At 35.0% G+C, this 22,326-nt stretch overlaps 1 protein-coding gene across 1 annotated transcript; it reads right to left on the reverse strand.

Annotated features, from left to right (window-relative positions):
* Nucleotides 1-3,540: 3,540 nt before the first annotated feature.
* LOC100782251 (uncharacterized) lies at nucleotides 3,541-10,813 on the reverse strand. Its single transcript, XM_041012866.1, has 9 exons — nucleotides 10,639-10,813; nucleotides 10,256-10,504; nucleotides 8,774-8,855; nucleotides 8,536-8,596; nucleotides 7,791-7,871; nucleotides 6,823-6,959; nucleotides 5,642-5,720; nucleotides 4,779-4,842; nucleotides 3,541-4,457 (listed from the first exon to the last, which is right to left on the reverse strand). Exons 2-9 carry the CDS (start codon nucleotides 10,479-10,481, stop codon nucleotides 3,817-3,819), a joined length of 1,371 nt encoding a protein of 456 aa, XP_040868800.1. The 5' UTR covers nucleotides 10,482-10,504; nucleotides 10,639-10,813; the 3' UTR covers nucleotides 3,541-3,816.
* Nucleotides 10,814-22,326: the final 11,513 nt, after the last annotated feature.

The following is a 22,326-nucleotide window of genomic DNA, read 5'->3' on the forward strand; positions in this document are numbered from 1 at the left end:
GAGATTCCATTGTGGCCCAAACCTATACCTCCCATGTCTATCAGGTGTGATAGTCAGGCAACTTTGGCTAAGGCATATAGTCAAGTGTATAATGGGAAGTCTAGACACTTGGGTGTTAGACACAACATGGTTCGGGAGTTAATCATGCATGGTGTGATATCAGTGGAGTTTGTGAGAACTCAGCATAATTTGGCCGATCATTTAACCAAAGGGTTAAGTAGAGATCTCGTAAAAAGGTCGGCTGTGGGATTAGGATTAAAGTCCATCTGAAATCTCTTATGTTAAGATACCCAATTCCCATCTAATATGACATTAGGTGCTGAATTCAATGTGGAAAGCTTAACATGTAGAGATTGGAACACATCATCGAAAGTATCCCAAAAGGAATGTGTTCGGTTCTGTAAGTTAAGGAGGTTGAAGTATAACTTCTCAATGGTTCTTTTGAAAAATTGCATTTACAGGTGCAAGAAAGAAAAGGACTACCTATATAAGCATGAAGTTTAGCCGCTTCAAGAAGCTGGGACTTGGCTTTGATATGCTTATGAAGGATAGGGACACAGGCTAGTAAAACTAGTGTCGAGCAAGAGTAATGTTATAAACTATTGTACAGATTATCTTCATGTATTCATTATGAATAGAAAGGGTTCAATCCTTAGTGACACCCTGATATTCGAATATTTGAAACGTGTAATTTGCTAAGATGAAATTCAATCGTCACGATATTTCATCTATGCAGTAGTTTGTTGTATGTTATGACTTTGGTGATTTGATCGGTAATTACACTAAAATGGGGGAGGTCTGTTGGACATTTTAGTGTAATTGATCTCTTTATTATGTTAAAATAAGAGTGCACGCTTGTTTTAATGTAATAACGAGATGTTCGGTTTAGGCAAAGGTTGGAAGTTACATGGAAGTTACTAAAACTTCCATCAACGGTTGGAAGTTACATGGAAGTTACTAAAACTTCCATTAACGGCAATTTTTAAAAATAAATAACTTCCATCAACCGCCAAAAACCACCTGTTCTTTGATTATAAATAATCATCCTGGTTCAGAAAGCATAACATGTGAAAAACTCACAAGACCAAAACAAAACTCTTGAATTATAATCTTCTGATTTTATCCGATTGAACAATTTTGGTTGAACCCCGAAATTTGATTCAATCTGAAAGTGTTTATACACGACTTCAGATTTATCCAGGATTATCTCGATTTTCAAAATTAACCAACATTCCCCCATCTTCTCACCCACTCCTGCATCCCCCACTTCTTCTCTCCCAATCCCCAGCCAAATCTAGAACCACAACTCCTCCCTTCCCTTCACCACAGTCAAGCAACCATTATCACCATCGACCACCTTCACACTGCGCCACAACCTCATCCCATCTCCTCCATGCCCCGCACCGCCACATCCCCCATCATCAGTGTTGCACAGAGCCCTTATGCGAAACATCCTCTGTGCTCGTGACCTCCACCTTCAAGGCTCCGCAATGCAACTCTCCACCATTATTGTGTCATCGCACACGATATCCCCTACGTGTGCGACCTCAACCTTTGAGGCTCCACACATGCAACTCCTCATCACCATCATTGTGTTGTCATGCACATCCACCGATGTGCTCTCCTCGCCATAACGGAATTGCATTTTCGCATGGATATTTGGTCACACGGAATTGTGTATCCATTGGATTAAGGGAGGTGAAAAAATATATACCATGGAAATATGATCCCATTGTACACTATCTTGTTTTCATAGTATATATTTTTTCACTTCCCTTAATACAACATAAACACAATTTTGTTGACAAATACACAACGGAATTGTGTTTCTATTGTTAGATTTTTTTGACACCTCATTTATACAATAAAATCATACTTCTATTGGGTTTTTTTTTCACCCCCAATAATACAGCGAAAGTACAATGCTACTATACAATGTGGGGAAGGGTATTTTTGAAAATTAAAATATTGGTGCGATGAGTAGCAATAAGGTCGGGGCCAATAGTAGTCCCTAAGCTTTACGCGTGTACTTAGGGGTGGAAATGAGCCGAGCAGCTTGTCGAGGGCCTTCGGCTCGGCCTATGTAAGGCTCGGCTCGGCTCGGCTTGGTTTGTTTACTATAAAGGTCAAGCTCAAACTTTTTAAAAAGCCTTTTTAGATAAAAAGGTCAAACTCAAACCATAAAAAAAGCTTGTTAAGCTTGACAAGCCGGCTTGTTTAACTAATAATAATAATAATAATAACTTTATTTTATCAAATCTTATCTTATCCAGATTTTATTCTATCTAGATTTTATTTTATTCAAATTTTATTCTATCTAGATTTTATTTCGTCTAGATTTTATTTCATCTCATCTTATCTTATCTTGTCCAGATTTTATTTTATTTCGTTTATGAGCTTGGACTTAAAATAGATTTGTAAACTTTGGGGCTAAGGACCTATATAACAGCATCAAGGTTTTAGTTTAGGGTGTTTTTTTTCGGAGAGGAGAATAATTCTAAGATTTTAGAATTCCATTTTTTATTACTGTTCATGCACACTGTTCACGTAGAATAAAATTCATTTTCTGCAAATCATCTCTAATCCATACATTTTTTTAATATTATGCTCTTTTTATTTTCTTTTGATATACTCTGTGCTTTAACGACTTGAATTCAATATGATTTTGTTTATCAATTATTTTTGGATTTGTACATTACTTATACGAAATTTTATAAGTTTCTTTTTTTAGTTAGTATTTCACTAGATTTTAAAATAATTAATTAATCAAAGATGTCTTTAAGCAGGCTTTTAAATAGGCTCGTGGGCCAAGCTAGGCTTTTATATAAGCCGAGCCGAGCCTTAAAAAAAAGCCTATAACAGGTAATGAGTCAAACTCAAGCCTTACATATACTAAATGACAGACCTCTTACATATTACAAGAACTAAAACAAAACAAAAATAAAAGAAAGAATTTTGCAATGACAATTTACAATATATATATATATATATATATATATATAAGAACCAAAACAAAAAAAAAACAATAAAATACAGATACCAAAACATATTTAAGCATAATTTAATCATAAATTCCTACCCAGCCTAATAACTAGATTAACGTTTGAAACATTTAATACTGTAAAATGATTTTGGTTCTAAATATTTAAAAGTTTAATTTTAATTAATATAAGTTTGATTTTGGTCCCTTTAAGAAATATATAAAAGTTTGATTTTAGTCTATTATTGATGTCAAGTTTCAACCAAGGACATCTTAAGAAAAAAAAAAGTATTTTTTAAAAGAAATTAGTAAAATTAAATTTAATTAACTTTCTTAATGAACATAAAAGGGTTTTTTTTTTTACTTATAAGAATGGCATCTTAAGAGAAAAAAAATCTATTTTTAAAAGAAAATAGTAAAAATTAATTTAATTAACTTAATCAACATAAATGAGTTCTTTTTTTTTTTTTTACTTATATTCCATAATGAAGGAACTCCACGTACTAATAGAGACATGAAGAAGAAGAAAAAAAAAAACAAGTTATAATAGATAATTCATCTTTCACAAATAACCATATTCTATTGCAAAGATTTAAACATGAGCTAAAGTTTCATTCTACAAGCAACTCAGAGTTAGGAGTAGGCTATAAACCCTAATAACATAAAGCAGAGTGCAAATAAAGCTATACCAGAAAAATGGTTAAAGCTGCTAACTTCGCTAGAACTCTGCATAACCCCAGTCCTTAATACAGGTGAGGGTAAATAATTTCAATGTATGAATGACAGGAATGTATCTTCAGAACCTACCAATATGATTGATCCTGTTTGTGCCATCCTCACCTCCAACTGCGGTAGTGACCATCGTTTGACCTGTCCATAAATCGAGACGAAAAATCACAGTCCCTGTCATAATACATACTTTCGGAGGTCCAGCTCCCTAGTCTACCAGAATCTTGATCCAAGGGCCAAAAATACCTCTCTGAAGATGAATAATGAAGAAAATGGAAAGAAAAAGGCATTGAGGATTCTTCGTCATGCATAGGACTTCTACCCCTGTCAGATTGAGACCTTGCCATTGAAGGACTTCTTAGTGCAGAATCATGGCCACCAAACCTAGGATGAAAACTGAACATAGATGAACTATGTCCTGGGTCCCCTGGTGGACCATCATCCCTAAGATCCCCTAATCTATGTTCGCGATGATATCCTTGGCTGCCATAATCAGTACTATAATTCGACCTGTGCTGTGGCAATGACAAGTTTCTTGATATGTCTGAACTCGAGGGTCCAGCCCTAGTGCCCCACAATCTTTCATCAGCTTTTTCTGGAATAGGAGCATTTATTCCAGGAAATTTGACAGTCTTTTTACGCTTTGGTTTGGAAGCATCAGCTTCCATAATTTCCCCATCCTCTTGGTCAGCAATCTCACTATCAGTGAATATTGTAATGCCAGAAGGCTGATCCTCATTGTCCACATCTAAATTCCAAACATAGGTTATAAGGTTAGCTAATTTAATACACCAACTAAGAAAAAATGAAAAGGAAAGACGGATAATCAATACAGTTAATACAAACCAAAAAATGATAAACTTAAAACACTGAAACAACAGTACAAGTTCATTAATTTAGAATAGAAAGACACTTCTGCAACATCCTCAGCAGATTTCTCAAACATGTCTAGCAACTTATGCTTATAGCATTAAACATAAACCATATATTAGAACACAAGATGAACGTTTGGGTAGATCATAGGCAAAGTATTGTGAAACAAAAAAATTGTGAAAGAAATGCATTTTACCAAGATATCCAGGTGGGTATCCTAGTTCTCGCATTCTGTTAAGCCACGTAGGTGGATCAAGCTCCTGCATAACACAAAAAATCTTATTGTTTTGTGAAGGCTGAAAATTCTGCTACATCTCAAAAGTCTCCGATGTATGGATTAGTTACACTCCAGCACAAGTATAAAAAACTTAGTGCAATCTTCAATTATTTTACCACAATACAACCCATTATGTCATCCTGCCACTTTGGTCATGAATTCGTTGTCTTAGAAACAATCAGTTGAACATGCAATTTATCAATAACTACAGCTAACACATTCAAAGCATATGTTTATTCCAATATCTTTAACATATAGCCACTTAATAATTCAGAGTTTGAGTAACTTGATCTTGCTCAACTGATAAAATATTTTGTTAAAGATATTGTGTACACACACACACAACCATATAAGATTACAGTTAATAAGGACTAACATACATACAGTTTTAAGGGAAGACTTGAGGGTTAAGAAAAGTTTTTCTTGTTAATCTAAAATAAAGTGTATGAGTGTCATTCAGTTGTCAAGCTCTCTTAACATATCAAGTAATAAAATTAATTGATGGCATTATAGTAGCATTGATAACCAAGTGACTTGTCACATCATCAAGGAGTTTGACAGGATAATCACGTGTAATTTCTGTTTTTAATCCCTGATCAACTAGTCTGTGTCATCTATGGTTCTAACTTCTAAACATATGGTATGGAAATTCATGAAGTTACACACACACAATCTAGAGGTCAACTGGGAAAAAAAATAACACAACACAATCTAGAGCCATAGGCTGCTTTACTGATAAATCCCACCCCTAAACCATACATACACAACATTCCCACCACTACACAATCTGCTACAGATGGCAACATCAATTGGCCAAGTAAGGCTTTCTTACATATCAAAATGCCATCTGAACTAAACTTCCTGCTCATACAAAAACGCACATACTCTAAAATTATGAATTGAGATTTGATTTGCGAATTTTTCACTGTAAACAATGACAGCACCTTCCCTAAGCTTCTAATCACCAAACAAAATATAGTGAATATGTAAAGCTTATTCACCATCAAAAGGTAGGACTGCTGTTTTACATATCTGCCAACCTCAACAATAGGTCCCTCCCAAACAGCTAGATTTGAAAACCCAAGAGGAGATTCCAATAAGTTACAGACACCTTAGAAAGTTGGAACTTCTCATACTACTGTGAAAGTGAATTTCTATTCGTAATGAAATATTATCATATAGACAACAGAAACAATCTCACACTTAGCAAGACTAGCCATGCCATACCACCCTACATTCAGGAAATTTTATGACTCGTTAGTCCATTGCAAAGTAAGGGCACTAGGGCAGTATCAGATCACGGTTTCAATATCCAACAAGTAATAAAGATCCATAGGAGATTCGATAAACATACTAACAAACAACAAGCCAATTGTTATTATTAAGCATGTGCTATGCTGGAATGGTCCTAACATTTAACTTGGTATTCAACCCAAATTTTGCTTCTACAGAACTGAGTTTCCAGGCAAAATTTTAATGTGCAAACATACTTTAGAGGATAACCAAACATGTCATAAACTGAGTTTACTCTCCAAAGTGAGTTTGGAGTAACCCAAACAGAAAAGCAAATATAGACTTAGTGCATGTTTGGATAAAAGTTTGCAAACTTAAGTTTGGGTTAAACTTAAGTTGGCAAACTGAATTTGCAAACTTAAGTTTGGGTTAAACTTAAGTTGGCAAACTGAATTTGCAAAAGCAACCCAAGTATTGCATCTACAAAACTGAGCTTCCAGGGAAAACTTTGATGTGCAAACTGAGTTTACCCTCCAAATGTGCATTTTAAATGGTTAATCAAGCATGCCCTTGGCAAGCTAACTGTGATAATAGAAAATAGATGCTTCCATTAATCCTACTTCATAGTATTATATTTCAAACATTGTATGATCACATGAACCATCTAGAAATGGTGAGCTAAGTGCACCAACAATTTCATCCTTAAAGAATACAAAGTAACGGTGTTTACCCATCCACATTACTTGAACCATCAGCTGAAGTCAATCCCAAAGCATATCCGCAATCATATAGAGGCACAGTATTATCAGCTAAAGGAATGAAATCTTTGTTCTTATCATTTCTTGTTTGGTTCTCCATCCAGAATGACTGCAGTTGAAAGAAATGGAAAAAATGATATATCCGGTATTGCAAAAATAATCTTTTCCTTTTCATGTTGCAAGATAAAAAAACCTCAATGAAACAATAAATGCACCTAGAGGTACTAGCAACACACTCTAAGAGACTCTTTTTAACACACTCTTTGCTATCGATTAGAAGTTATTGAAAACTACAAAATAATGAGTAGGATCGGGACTCATTAAATAAGTGAGGGGCCCACAGAATTTTGTGGTTTCCAATAAATTTCAACTAATAATGAGTGTTAAAGAGCATGTTGGTAGCATTTCTCTTGCACATATTAGCTAATACAATATCATGCCCATTATTCTTATAATGGCAAATCGTATAACTATGACTCAGATAGACTTCCCACAACCACCACCACCCTAGTCTTCTCACAACGCAGCAGTCATAAATAAAGGCACTTGGGAAAAAGCAGCATGAACATCATAGATAAAAATGGTGTAGCAAAAATCACACTTGAAGAAGAGTTAAAAACAAAGAAAAATGATGACAGATAAGGCAATTATTACAAAATGCAGTGAACCAAGACTTCACACTGCAATGACTGTTACAACCCTAGCTCTATTACTACAACCAACTGCACATAATTGCATTTGAGAACCACAACTAAAACCTTTATTCCGGGACTAACCAGATTACGTAAAACAGACAATGACAGAAATTGAAGAAACCAAGAACAATTCCGGCAATGCTAACCCTTGGAACTAGTGACAAAGAAAAGTTTCCTAGCAGTGGTATTGAAAGTTTCAAAACCTGCAGTTTTGCAGGTTCTCATAACAGACTTGGGAAACTCACCACGGCAGAAGTCTTTTCAAGTCCAACATGCAGAGCAGGAAAAAATGTCTCCTCACCGGATTCCAACACTTCGCTAGCATCCTGAACAGAAACACGACGTCAGCATTACCATTCTTTACAAAAGTAAAAACTGCATTTGTTAATAGCACAATTGCCACCCATCTCCTTGCCAATATACCAAATGTCTAAGAATCCTTCCATTGGATGTTCACTAGATCACCCGTGTTGTCTATAGGTCATTTGGTACAACATTTTGTTAAACCCAAGGCTAGAGCCAATTATAAACAACATTGTTCTGTCTCACGTGATGTAATCATCTCCAAAACATAAAGATTTGTCAAGTAGCCACATTTTAACAAGGGTTTTTTTATATCAGAAGACCAATAATCTCATACAACCCCATCACCAATGCCAAAATTAATGTCTATTCATCAAGAACAAACTTCAAAATCTTGATTTGAAATTGAAAACACTTTAACCTTCAAGATTCTATGGTTTATAAGAGAAAAACAAGTATTTGCATTTGGGCATCTTAGACCCTCATTTGTCATTATTTGGATTATAGCTATCAAACAGACTACAAGTTCATTTCAAACCCTTGCCTTCACACTTTCTGTTCATCTTTTATGTTTTCTTTTCATAATATTTTATTCTCTATCATCTATTTACTCATTTATTTATTAAGGGAAATCTTCTTTCACTATGAAAAATAAAAAATAATTGGCCTTGCATTGGATGACAAAACATGTTTAGCATGCCATTCTGACCATTTCTGTAGAAGTTCCTGAAGCTTCTGTCTACTAGCTCTGGAAAATGTTCAAGCACAAGTCAAAATTTCAATCAAAGGAACCAAACTGCATGATTGGGACACTTTAAACTTTAATACCAAAAAAAATAACAAATACAGTTCTATTTTCTCACGTAGGGCACATAAAATGTCCCAATGTGGTTTTGAATAATTTTCCTGACCAACTTGTACAAACCTTGTTAGGGAATTATACGTAAAATGAACTGAAGGTTGATCTTCATCAACTGTAATCCGAGCTCTTTTAGCACCTGATACAGCTAGCATGACTTATTAAGGAAACAGAGTATATTAGGGATTGCATACTAACAGGATATTTCAAAAGTATTCATCAGTGCCAATGATATAAACATATAATAACTAGGAAAAAGATAGACTGCACAGAACTTATGCAAGCAAGTAAAATCCGATTATGAACCAATAGGGGTATAGCAGAATTTGAAAATTAAGATGCAAAAATTGCACACATGTTTTTTAAAGGGGATAAAACACATTTTTGCATAATAGATCAATTTAGTCCTTTCAAACTGAGCAACTACAGCAATTACCAAAGACCACATCACAGATGGAAGATATTTTACAAAGACCATAGTTCTAAACCAGTCTTTCCAATCCTAGGTAGCAGCCACAACCAAAAATGCTACAGTAGCATGGCGTTATAGCCACTGCTCTGAAACTTTTTATTACTAATATTTTGTTTATTACATTATATGTTATGCTTAAAGAAATAAATAAATAAAAAAGGCAACTAAACTCAAATTGAGGCCCAACAAACAAAAACCTAAAAAGAGTAAACATAAAAATGTTTGGGCCACATTGGCCAATTCCCCTGAAACCCTAACTCCCTAAGACCACTTCAGCAGGTAGCTAATGAAAAGGCAGGTTCACATATGACAGAGTGGGAGGTCAATGGTGGTAAGACAAAAGTCGCATCCAACAATAGTGCAGGGCGGAGAGTGTTGCAGACATGCATTTGCGGCTTGCAGAGAAGAAGGGGGTGAGATGCAGACACAGAGATAGGAACAGAGAAGGTGGTCACAATTCAGACATGGTTTTGGTGCTATCACACTGTGATTCACACCTTTCTGGCCATGAAATCAGCCACAAAACTGAAACACTCCGTCACAGCCATCCCAGTAGCAGCCAGAGGCTGCACACACTGCAACGGCTTCATGTGCTATTAACTACAGTGTTCTAAACCAATTTAAAGCAATTATGGCACAGAAATTACAAAAGACAAGTCGTGTCCTGCAACAGTGCAGGAGTCATCCCTGTAACAATAGCACAGTTTTAACGTGCTATTAACTACACTAAATCTAAGCCAATTTAAAACAATAATGACACAGAAATTACCAAAGACCACCACATAAGGCGGATGGAAGAGAAATTCACCATTTTAACTAACTCCTCCACCAATCACACATGCATAATTTGGATGAATCCTATTGCAAAAAACTCACAAGTTACATCAATACACACAAGCAATGAAAGCATCCAATTTATTCATCTAAGCCAAATTTCACACATAGGGGTTTCTACTGAGTACAGTCAAGCAGCAAACTAGAAGAACTTCAAAAGTGCCATTATCTAATAATAGAAGAACAAGCATTGAATCCTAAATTTCACAAACATTGAATACTAAATTTCATAAAAAGGATACATGTTCCAACAGTCTCAAGGCTTCTTTTGAGACTCCCATCCTCAAGAGAAATGCAACCATTCTCAGCGAGCAATACTCCACTCACTTCCTCAGTGACCACCCTCAACTTCAACCCATCTTGTAAATCCTCCTTTTCATCTTCCAAAATGTTCTCCTTTTCCAAAGAATCACTTCCCAAGTTGCTGTTCTCTGATGGAACCTCGTTCATGTGCTCGTCACCTTCCATATCCAAACAAACCCTTTTCTCTTCTATGGCAAAAGAATAAAACTTTATCAGAATTTCACACTGAAAATACACATATCCCTATGGGTGTGTGTGGAGTGAGTGTAGTGCGAGTGAAGAAAGTGAAAATTGAAATTGAGAATTGGGGATAAAGGCATACCCTAAGTGGAACGAAGAGAGGGTTACGACGAACAATGTCGTAGGGCGTGGCGGAGTAGAAATTGCAGAGGTGAAAGAAGGAACCCTGGAGAGTAGAGAGTAGGTTCCGTGAATTGGGATCCCAAACCAAAACAGAACACTGCCCTCTGCTCAAACGACGTGCTTTGGTGAATAATTTTCGCATTTCTCAAAATAATAATAAATATTACACTAACAAAGGAATTAAATAGAAATAATAGTTTATTTTTTTAAACGTCTTTTTTTATATATAGTATCTCTATAAATATAAGGCGAAGTAAAGATCATTCCATCTAATTCTTTCAAAAAAAATATTTTATTGTTTAATTTGTTTGAATCTATATTTGTTATTTAATTGTTATCTTTCCAATTTTATTTTTCCTTGTTTATAATAGATTTCATATATTTAGTAACATTTTTAATATTAGGATTTGAAATTCATACTTTAAAGAAGAAATACTTTTAATAAATTCTATTAAATTTACATTTTTTTAGTTTTTTATTATTTAAATATTTTGAACTTTGATGTAATTTTGAAAAATAATTGAATATATAAAACTTTAAGCAAAAAAAAGTTAAGAGCAAATTAAAACACCCTATTGCTTTCTCTCTTTAAAATTATGTTTCATTTATATTAAATGGTATTATATAATATAGGAGAAATCAAATTATATTATTAAGGTAATTATAATTTGTTAAACTCATTCTCACTCGTTGAGTTTATTATCATGTGACGACTGGTAACAAATTATATCTATTTATTTTTATTTAATTCAATGATTAATATCCTAATTCTTTATTTAATCCATTAATATTATCACTAGGGATGGAAGTTGGTCAAGTCATTCATTGAAGGTCTAAATGATTTAACCCGTTAAGTCAGCTATTTAGCAAAAAGGTTAAACTTCAGCTTTTTTAGTTAAATAGGTAAGGTTATATTAAGCCTAACAAGCTAACTTATTAGGCAACAATATATTTTTTTAGGTTTAAATATAATTTTGGTACCTTATTTTTCAAAATTCGTACTTTTAGTCCACCTATTTTCAAATAAAATTATTTTGTCTCCCTATTTTTAAAATCTAAAATTTTAGTCCATCTATTTTAAAATTGAGACATTTAATCCTCCAGTTTTGTAAAATTTACAACTTTGATCCTTCCATCAAATTCAATTTGTTGATCAATAAGAAATTAATTTTATTTGATCCAAATTTAATGATGTGACACAAGATTATTTATTTAATTTGTGTTGTAGTCAACGTTAATCTCTTGACATTCAATGCTTTTAGTTTGACAAAAGGATCAAAAATGCAAATTAACAATAATATGGGTCTAAATGTCTCTATTTTAAAATAGGAGAACCGGAGTTGTAAATTTTAAAAAATAGGAGGACTAATTGTCTCTATTTTAAAATAGAGAAACTAAAATTGCATAATTTTAAAAATAGAGGGACCAAAATAAGATTTAAACCTATTTTTTAATAAAAGTATTATTAACATATATAATATTTAATTATTTTAATGAAATTAGAAAATTATTTTAGTAGTTTGATGATTTAAACCATTTTAATGTTTGGAATAGGTTAATTCCTATAAATCATATATGGATAGCAGGAATAGGATTTTTTTTCTTTTGGTGGGGCTTAAAAGGTTTTGGTAGTCTGTCACATGTAATCTTTGTACGCAAGTTTTGGTTTCATCTTGTGGTTTAAAATTATCTTATTATTTTTTAATGAAAATATTTGACTTTGCTAAAGAAAAATATATATTTCTATACTCCTTAATATGAAACAAGTCTTTAAATAGACTATCAAGGAAGGCAACCTTCTATAAAGGTCAAGCCCAAGCCTAAAAAATAGGTTCATTGTAACGCCCTTAAATGTTGACTTTTCAGTGACTCTCATATTACGACACTTCACTCAACTCCTCGTTGGTCATAACCCTCTATAGGTAGCTCTTTTTGAGACCTCGACAGTCTGTTTCGATGGCTTCCAGGAATAATGACTAACCCCACAAAACAACACAAGACTTTTCAGTGTACTTTGTTCTCACTCACACGCTTTCTGAAAAACATCCCAAAAGGTGGTAACACCTGTAACACCCTGAAATATTACTAATTATAAATCGATGTTTAATTGTATTTATTGTGTTATTTGACTATATGGTTGACTTGAATGAGTTGAGGTATGGCTTGAATTAGTCATGTGTGAATTTCTTGATGTGGATGTTGAGTTATGTAGAGTTTTGTTGAGCTAAGTTAAAATTATGAGATTTCAAATTTTATCTAAACATATTTCAGTCAAATCGTCATCCGTGATTCGTTAACCGTTGGATCGTCTTAAAATTTTGTCTGGAGGTTCCTAAGACAATTCTCAACATTCTGACCGTTGGGATTTCATATATAACATCTTTAGTATGATATATCATTTTTTACCGAAGCAGAAAAATTTGAGCTGGATCAGCTCGCCCAGGCGAGCCAAACTTGCCTGGGCGAGTGTTGCAGGCTACAAATACGTCCAGCAACGTAAAAGAGTCATTTTCTTCCTCCTTCTCTTCCCCTAAACCCTCCCCCAACTCCCCCAAGCTCCTCCTCCACCACCACTAATCACCGGTGACCGCCACGAACCGCCTTTGCTTGCCGTCGGATCACTGCATTGAGAAGAACTGTTTAATCAGAACATAATCTTCAAAACTCAACTCGAGGATTTGGTAGAGAATGAAGCCTCCAATCCTTCCTTCACGGTTTCTTCGAGGTAACCGTGATTCTAAGTCTTCTCCTTTTTAGTTTGAGTCTATCTTTGCATCTCTTCTGACTTGGGAACCATTATTAGATGTTTTTACACTTCCTTTGAAAAACCCTTGAAAAAGAGACATTGTAAAAGTTGCCTTTTTATAAAATAGACATTTTTTGTAACATTTGTTGAACCCCGGTCACAGTTGCGTGATCAGAATTTCAAAATGACCTCTCTTTGATATGAATCTCAAAACACCCATTTAGCCCCTTTTTAAATTGAATGGATATTTGACCCCAAAAGTTAATATTGATCTTGTCTTTGAAATCTATACTGAATTGATTTGGTATATAGAGCTCTTCATTTAGACAAACGGACGTGAACCTAAGAGATCTTAGAATAACGCCGCAAGGAACTAAGAGAGAGATATAGATAGGTGAAGGGAGTTTATTATTTGTTTACAACTTTTGATACCATAGTTGGGGCCAGAGAACCCAATTATGGGGATGTATGTCTGTCCCTGTGCATGTTGGTTTTCAAGAAAAACTGTGTTTTTAACTAATGGGATGTGATATATTTGTTATTGATGTGCATGCTGGTTTTCAAGAAAAGCTGTGTTTTTAACTAATGGGATGTAATAGGTTTGTTACTGATTATAGAAATTGTCAATGATGTTATTGTTGTATTCATTGGAATTTTTGGGAAAAGTCTTAAATATAGAGAAGACTCTGCCCAAAATTTTATATTTGTTCTTCTATTTACTTCTTTATTAAATTTTAAATGGGCATAAGAGTTTGTTTTGAATACTATAGTTTTCCTCTTTAATTTAGAATTTTCCTTAAAAAAATATGAGTCTCATGGTATTATAGATTATTGTTGTATGAGGTTTATGTTGCCTGAAGACCTGGGGAATGTGAATCTCGAGCATGAATTTATATATATGTATGTGAAATGTGATTGCTTGATGATGTTGATGTTGATGATGTATGTTGTGTATGTACATGAGGGGTGTGGTGACCATGTTGGATATCCCTAGAGGGTGAAATAGTATTTTAAAGAGTTTTAAGCATTCCTGAAGAGAGAAGGGGATGGCTTAGAATCTTTAATTATCCATGGTCAGTGCATTGATAATGCTCATGTTTCATACTTCATATTGCACGGAAATAGTACAAACTTTGTCAGTAAGTACTCGTGGTTTTTCATGAGGAAAAATACTTGTACTTGGGGGCATGTCACTCGGTTTGCAACTCCTTTGAGACTCAGGCTGATCATCGTGGAGGGGGGGGGGGGGGAGTTGTCTGTGCATGACAGAGTGACCTCAACACTTACTGCCTAATTTTCCTAAGTGAGAGTGTCGTGTGGAAACGCTTAGGCTATTTCCTTGGGGATAGTATTACATTGCATTTAAGAGTTGAGGTTAGGTGCATGCATCATACTGAGCATGATTGATTGGAACTATGGACGGATGATGACTACTTGTTGAGTGTATGTTGGACTAATGGATGTTTGTGTATGTTTATGGTATTTGATAATGTTTTCTTAATAATTATGATTATTTGATTTTTGTATTAACTTCTTTCATAATAAACTCATCCCTCGCAATTTTTGTACCGTGTGATTAGTACCTGTGATGATCATGAACCTTTGTTTGTGGGAGCAGAATGACAACAGTAGAATATGAGAAGTGAGATTCTTTTGTGGAGCCGCCGAGCTGACATGATGACGTTGGGATTATTTTGGGAGAGAATTGTGTTTTGTTAATCAACTCCTTCGTAGTTGGTTACATAATTCTTTTTTTTAATTGAGGATGTAAATCACAAATTTAGGTATATGTATGAACAAATTTACTTTTCATTATGTGAATGATGTGTACTAAGTTACTATACATATATATGTGTGTGTGTGTGTGTATGTGTGTGTGTATGTATTCATTTAAGTAATGGTGCGTTGTTTGGGAATATATATCATGAAATTAAAATTTACTTTAATTTTTTATAAGCAAATTAACGGAGTTTTCATTTCAAAAATTGAAATTCTCGCGGTTTAGAGTGGTGATATCGTAGCGACTAGGCGGGTCGTTACAACACCCATCCCATAACTACTTCAAGCCAATCACGCTTAACTATAGAGTTCTTAAGTGATAGGGTACCAAAAAGTAAATGCATCTTGTTAGTATAGATAGTACCAATTGATTCCTTTAAGTCATCCTTAACTGCATAATCTCACAGCCTCTAGATCTCTCTCTTTTCGGTGTGATTCGCCGGGGTGTTACATGCCTACCAGCTTCCTCTTGGTTCGTCCTCAAACCGCACCATACTAAGAGATAGATTTGCTTTGATACCATTTGTAAATGCCCTTGATTGTTGATTTATCGGTGACTCATCCTATGACACTTCATTTGGTGGTACTTCACTCAACTCCATGTTCGTCAGAACCCTCCACTAGTTAAAACCCTTTACAGGTAGCCCTATCTGAGACATCGACGAATCACACCGAAAAAAGAGGGATTCAAAGGTTGTACAGGTATGGGACTATATAGTTGAGGATGACTTAAAAGAATTAATTGGTACTACCTATACTAACAAGGTGCATCTACTTTTTGGTAGCCCATCACTTAAGAACTCAAAAGTTAAGCATGTTTGGCTTAGAGTAATTATGAGACGTGTGATCTTTTGGGAAGTTTTCGGGAAAACACGTGAGTGAGGACAAAACATGCTAAAAATTATCATGTTAGTGGGATCAGCCATTGCTCCTAGAAGCCGGAGTAGATTGTTGAAGTCTTGGAAAGGACTACCTACGGAGGGTTCTAAGCAACAAGGACGTTGAGTGAAATGTCATCGTGTGAAGTATCGTAGAGTATGAGCCACTAAAAGTCAACAATCAAGGGTGTTACAAATGGTATCAGAGCATACTTCTCTCCTAGTATGTTGTGGTTTATGGATGAATTAGGCAGAAGCTAGTGGACATGTAACACCCTGAACAAATCACACCCGAATGGGAATGATCCAGAGGTTGTACAGGTGTGAGACTGTATAGTTAAGGATGACTTAAAAAGAATTAATTGGTACTAACTATACCAACAATATGTATTTATTTTTCAGTAACCCATCACTTAAGAATTTCACAATTAAGCATGTTTGACTTGGAGCAATTATGGGATGGGTGACCTTCTAAGAGGTTTCCCAAAAAGTGTGAGTGAGTACAAAACACGCTGAAAAGTCTCATGTTGTTTTGTGAGGACAGTCATTGATTTTGAAAGTAGCTAAAACAGATTGTCAAGGTCTCGAAAAGAGTTACCTACGAAGGGTTCTGATTGGTGGGGGGTTCTAACCAACGAGGAGTTGAGTGAAGTGTCACCGTGTGAAGTGTCATAGTGTCGAAGCCACCGAGAAGTAAAAAATCAAGGGTGTTACAAATGGTATCATAGCAGACCTTAACACTCCAGGCCAATAACATCAAAATGAGAGAGATTCATAGGTTGTCCAGGTATGAAACTGTACATTTGAGGTGATCTTAAAGGAATTAGTTGGTACTACCTATACAAACAAGATGCATCGACTTTATGGTAGCCTATCACATAAGAACTCCACAGTTAAGCGTGTTTGGCTTGGACTAGTTATGAGATGGGTGACCTTCTAAGAAGTTTTCCAGAAAGAATGTAAGTTGGGGCAAAGCACGTTGAAAAGTCTCATGTCAGTTTGTGAGGATAGTCATTGATCCTGAAAGCAATCGAAACAGATAATAGAGGAGTTAAATGAGGTGTCGTAGTGTGAGAGCTATCGAGAAATAAAAATTCAAGGACGTTACACTAGTGATGGGTAACAAGCTCAGGCTTAGACCATAGTAATATTAAATAAGTCAGGTCAGGCTTAGGTAGGGCTCAATCTAGTCCACCTCATTTCCACCCCTAATTATCACCAACCCAACCCCTACCACTACTAGGATCACCACCACTATTGCCAACATCACCATCCCCACTATTGTTATGGGTGAAAATAAGCTAAACTAGGCTAGACTATACTAGACCCGAATCTAGCATTGACTATAAAAAACATGGCTAGAGTTTAACTTATTTAATTAACATTTGCCGATAAAAAAAGATTTTAATTAAAGCTCTAACCTAATTTAATTTCTAAAAATGTTTGGCCTTAATATTGGCTAGGTCATAGGCCTCTATCAAGGGATCTAGCCTATTGGCATCCTAGTTGTCGCCATCAACACCGCCTCCACCATTATTGTCATTGTTGTTAGATTGCTTAAAGCCCTTAGTTTTAGTTTTGGTTCGATAATTTTGCAATATCAAACATGTTTAATAGATGTGACATTTGTATTGAATGTTTTTAGACTAGGCATGTGTGTGATATAGTCTAAGTCTTTTTCATGCTTAGTGTTGATCAAATATGAATTGAATGAAGTATTCTAGTTTTCTAAGTTTCATAAGAACTTACTTCTACTTGAAATTTGGCTAGAAGCATTGAATTAATTGATTGTTTAACCTGGTAATCAAGTGCCCAAGCCAATTTCAGAAGAAAGAAGGATCTATAGCTTAAGATAATCAATTACCCAACTCTTAGAAACAAAGAGAAATGCCTTGTGTGATTCTATAATCGATTACCATATGTGACAATCGAATCGATTACCATATGTGACAATCGATTACCAAGAAAGTACAAAAGAAATAGAGATACTCAGACTGAAACGAATTAATCAATTACCTTATTTGATAATCGATTATCCAATTTTTGGAAATGCAAAATAAAGGGGATTTTGATGAATTAATCGATTATCTGGTTTTATAAATCAACTAAATCTGTTTTAACTATCAAAATTTATAGATACCCATGTGCACTTTCTTTATTAGAGACTCTTGATACGTTCAGTCTTGGAGAAAAAAATTTCTAGAGAATCTTCTAAAAGGATTGCACTGCATTTAGTGTGAAGATTGAAGTTGATAAAAAAATCATTCATTCTACCATCATGAATTGATCATCTTATGAAGAGAACTTGAAGATATTGAAGATCTACACATTCAAGTGTATTCAATCCTTTATCTTACATTCTTTTGGGTTGTGATTCTTGGTTAGGGTTACCAAGAGGTTCAGAGAATTGATAGAGTTTAAATTATGAGTCTCTCTCTTGTAGGTTTCCAGGGAAAGATTAGAGTTCTTTTAGGGAATTTATGTGTGTGTAATATTTGTACTTGATTCTCTAAATAGTGAAAGTTATAAGAGGTCTTAAAACATCTGGATGTAGGTCCTATTTGGACTAAACTAGCATAAGCTATTGTGTGATTCTCTTTACTCTTAGTCTTGAATTCATCTTGGTATTGGAATTGATCTCAAAGAGCCATAAAAACTTTGTTTTTACATACGTTATAATCATTGAAAGTTTTCTTGATTGTGTTTATTTTTTTATATAATCTTTTTAGGAAACTTTGATTAATTGAAAGAGGTCATTTTAATATGATTAATGAACAAATTGGTAAAGATGTCAAAAGAATCCATTCAACCCCCTTTCAGATCCTCGACTGATCCAACAATTGCCATTCTAGTAAGGGCAACAATGGTTACGATATTGATGGTTTTGGTGGTGGCGATCATGGTGCCAATGATATTGGTAGTAGCAATATTGGTAGTGGACTAAATAAAGAGTTAAGATCAATATTAACCTTTGTATTGAATAAAAATAAAAATGGATAGGTAAGATTTGGTGTCAAAGTTTATTAAGGTTGCTAAATAATAATAAAGTAATGGATAAGAATGAATATAACACTTCTAAAATTACATTGGTATAATTTGATAGTGATATGTAAAAAAATATGAAAAACTAAATATAATTGTCAAATAGAAGAAAGTAAAAAATGAAGAAATTTTTCACTTTTAGATAACATATGTTCATAAAATATTATTAAAGAGAAGTTAGAGAATTAAGAATAGAGAAACCAGAAAATAATTTTTATACATGGTATTATGAAATTTTAAAAAATCTTGGGGTTGGGGGGTCATGGCCCTTGTAGCCCTCCCTCTTCCCTCGACCTTTGTATATGAATATATATCATTTTGGTGTAATCAAATTGATGGATGATATAATTGAGGATGTTTAATAAAGTTTTATGATGTTCTAATGTTTTATTCGACTTCTTTCTATATATCTTTTTCTTATTTTTTTCCTTTTCACCAAAATTATCCTTTACAAATCATTATGTCTTTCCCTCTTTTATTTCATAAAATAAAAAAGACCTCAATTCTCATCTTCCCTCATCACTCACGACCCATAACCATTTAGCTTCAACCACCCATGGTCATGGCAACTTGAGATCCTTCTACCATATGTCAAACAAGTCGAAAGCAAAGAAAGGAAAATGATGGGCACTAGAGTTTTACAGAAGTAAAGATCAAAAGTTGAGAGAGGTTGAATTGTAGGCTTATGAGCTTCCCTTTTAAGTTTTGGGGATGCGGTGGGTAAAAATTCATGTAAAGAGCTTTTTTGGAGACCCATTGTGAAGAAGTTTAAGAAGAAATTGTCACCACGGAAGTGTAAGGTATTATCTTTTGGAGCTAGGATGTCTCATCAAATCTGTGCTATTTTCTCTCTCTATTTTCTTCTTCTCTATCTTTAGGTTTCCCTCGATGGTGAAAAAAATTGATTAGATTACAATGGGAGTTCTTATGGGTGGGGGAGTGGAAAGGAAAAAAAATTAGTTAGGTGAGTTGGAAAAAAATTATTTAGGTGAGTTGGAAAAATTAGTTGGAAAAAAATTTGTTTGCCTAAAAATAAAGGAAGGCTAATTATTAAGGATTTAAGATTGTTTAGTGCATCCTTGCTTACAAAGTGAAGGTGGGGCTTATTCTTTGATCACGAGTCTCTTTGGGGGAAAGTTATTAAGTCCAAATATAGAGGGTGACAGGGTCTAGTTAGTGTTGAGGGTTGTCCTTCTTCTTTGATGTGGTAGAAAGATCTTAGGAAGGTGTGTGGTGGGGATTGCAAAGATACATGGTTTGGAAATATGTTTGAGTGAAAAGTAGGTATGGTTTGGGGAGATTTTTGGTTTGGGGGAGTGTGTTTAGTGGAAAGATTTCCTAGATTATTTATTAATTCACTTCGACGTGGTGTGTGTAACACCCTGAGATATTATAAGTTATAAATCGAAGTTTAATTGTATTTATTGTGTTGCTTGACTATATGATAGACTTGAATGAGTTGAAGTATGCCTTGAACTAGTCATGTGTGAATTTCTTGATATGGATGTTGAATTATGTGGAGTTTTGTTAAGCTAAGTTGAAAGTATGAGATTTTAGATTTTACCAAAACCTAGTTCAATGAAATTGCGATACCGGATTCGTTAACCGTTGGATCATTTTCAAATTTTGTCTGGATATCCCTAAGATATGTTTCTACAGTCTGACCGTTGAGATATTGAAAATAGTAACTTTTGGTCTCCCGCTAAGTGAGAATGGCGTGCTAAGCGCAATTCCAACCGAGGGGAATTGCCCTAAGCGGCCCAAAGGTGCGCTAAGTGAGCCCTAGTGCAGAGGGGGCTGTGCTAAGCCTAAATTATTGTGCTAAGCACAAGAAGTGAACTTCGGCTTAGTGCGACAGGCCCGCTAAGCGAAATTTGCAGGTTATAAATACGTCCTCAGCGTGAAAACACGATTTTCACTCTCCTCTTCTCCCAAAAACGTCTCCCAAACCCTAAAACCTTATTTTCCACCACCCAAGACCACCGGTGGCCGCCGTGAGCGGTCGTTGCTTGCCATTGGGCCCCCACACCAAGAGGAACACTTTAATCGGAGCGGAATCCTCATAATCCTCCTCAAAGATTCGATGGAGAAAATGCCTCAATCCTCCATTTCAAAGTTTCTCTGAGGTAATCTTGACTTCTAAGCCTTCTCCTAACTAGTTTGAGTTTCTCTTAGTGTCTCTTATGTGTTGAGTACTGTAATAGGGTGTTTTTACACTTCCTTTGAAAAACCCTAGAGAATGAGACATTGTAAAAGTTATCTTTTTATAACATTGAGGTTATTTACGACATTCACTGAACCCCGGTCACATTGGCGTAATCGAAATTTCAAAATGATGTTTCCATTTGTAGAATCCGAAACACCCCTCAGCCCTTTATGTTTTGACAGGGGTATTTGACCCCAAATGTTACATTTGACCTTGTTTTTGAAATCCATATTAAATTCCTTTCGTTTTGGCGTAATAGAGACTTGCGTTTGGACGAACGAACGTGAACGAGAGAGACCTCTGAGTAACGCAAAGAGGAACCAACGGAGAGCTCACGATAGGTGAGGGAAGTTATCATAAAATTTATTGTTTTGACACCATAGTTAGGGTCAGGGAACCTAGCTATGAGAATATCTGCTTGTCCCTGTTGCATGTTGATTTTCTTTCAAGAAAACTATCTCTTTAACGAATAGGATGCGATATATCTATTGTTGATGAATAACATTATTGTTTATTAAACTTGTGTTGTTTGAAGACCTGGGGAGTGTGAACCTCAGGCATGGAAAATATATTTATATGCGGAATGCGACTTATTATTGATGTTGCTATTGGTGACTTTAATTGATATGTGGTGATGTTGATATTTACGATGATATTGATTTGAGATGACGTTGTTAATGGTGATCATGTCAACATGAATTGATGTTATTATTGATGGTTATGTCAATATGGAATGAGGTTGTTGTGGGTATTGGTGATGTCATTGAAATAGAATGTTGATGATGTTGGAAATGCATTGACAAGTGCATGTTGTGTATGTTCGTGGGGGGCGGAGTGCACTGACCTTGTCGGATGGCCTATTCGTGGGGGATAAGCGTGGTTAAAGAATCTAAGCATTTCTGAGGGGATGCTTAGGCGCTTTAATTGGTCCATGGTCTTTGGCACTTGCTTTTGGCCACGTTCATATGTCGTATGTAGTGTATGTTCATGGGGGGG

Source organism: Glycine max, chromosome 19 (assembly GCF_000004515.6).
Source record: "Glycine max cultivar Williams 82 chromosome 19, Glycine_max_v4.0, whole genome shotgun sequence".
Taxonomy (NCBI): Eukaryota; Viridiplantae; Streptophyta; class Magnoliopsida; order Fabales; family Fabaceae; genus Glycine; species Glycine max.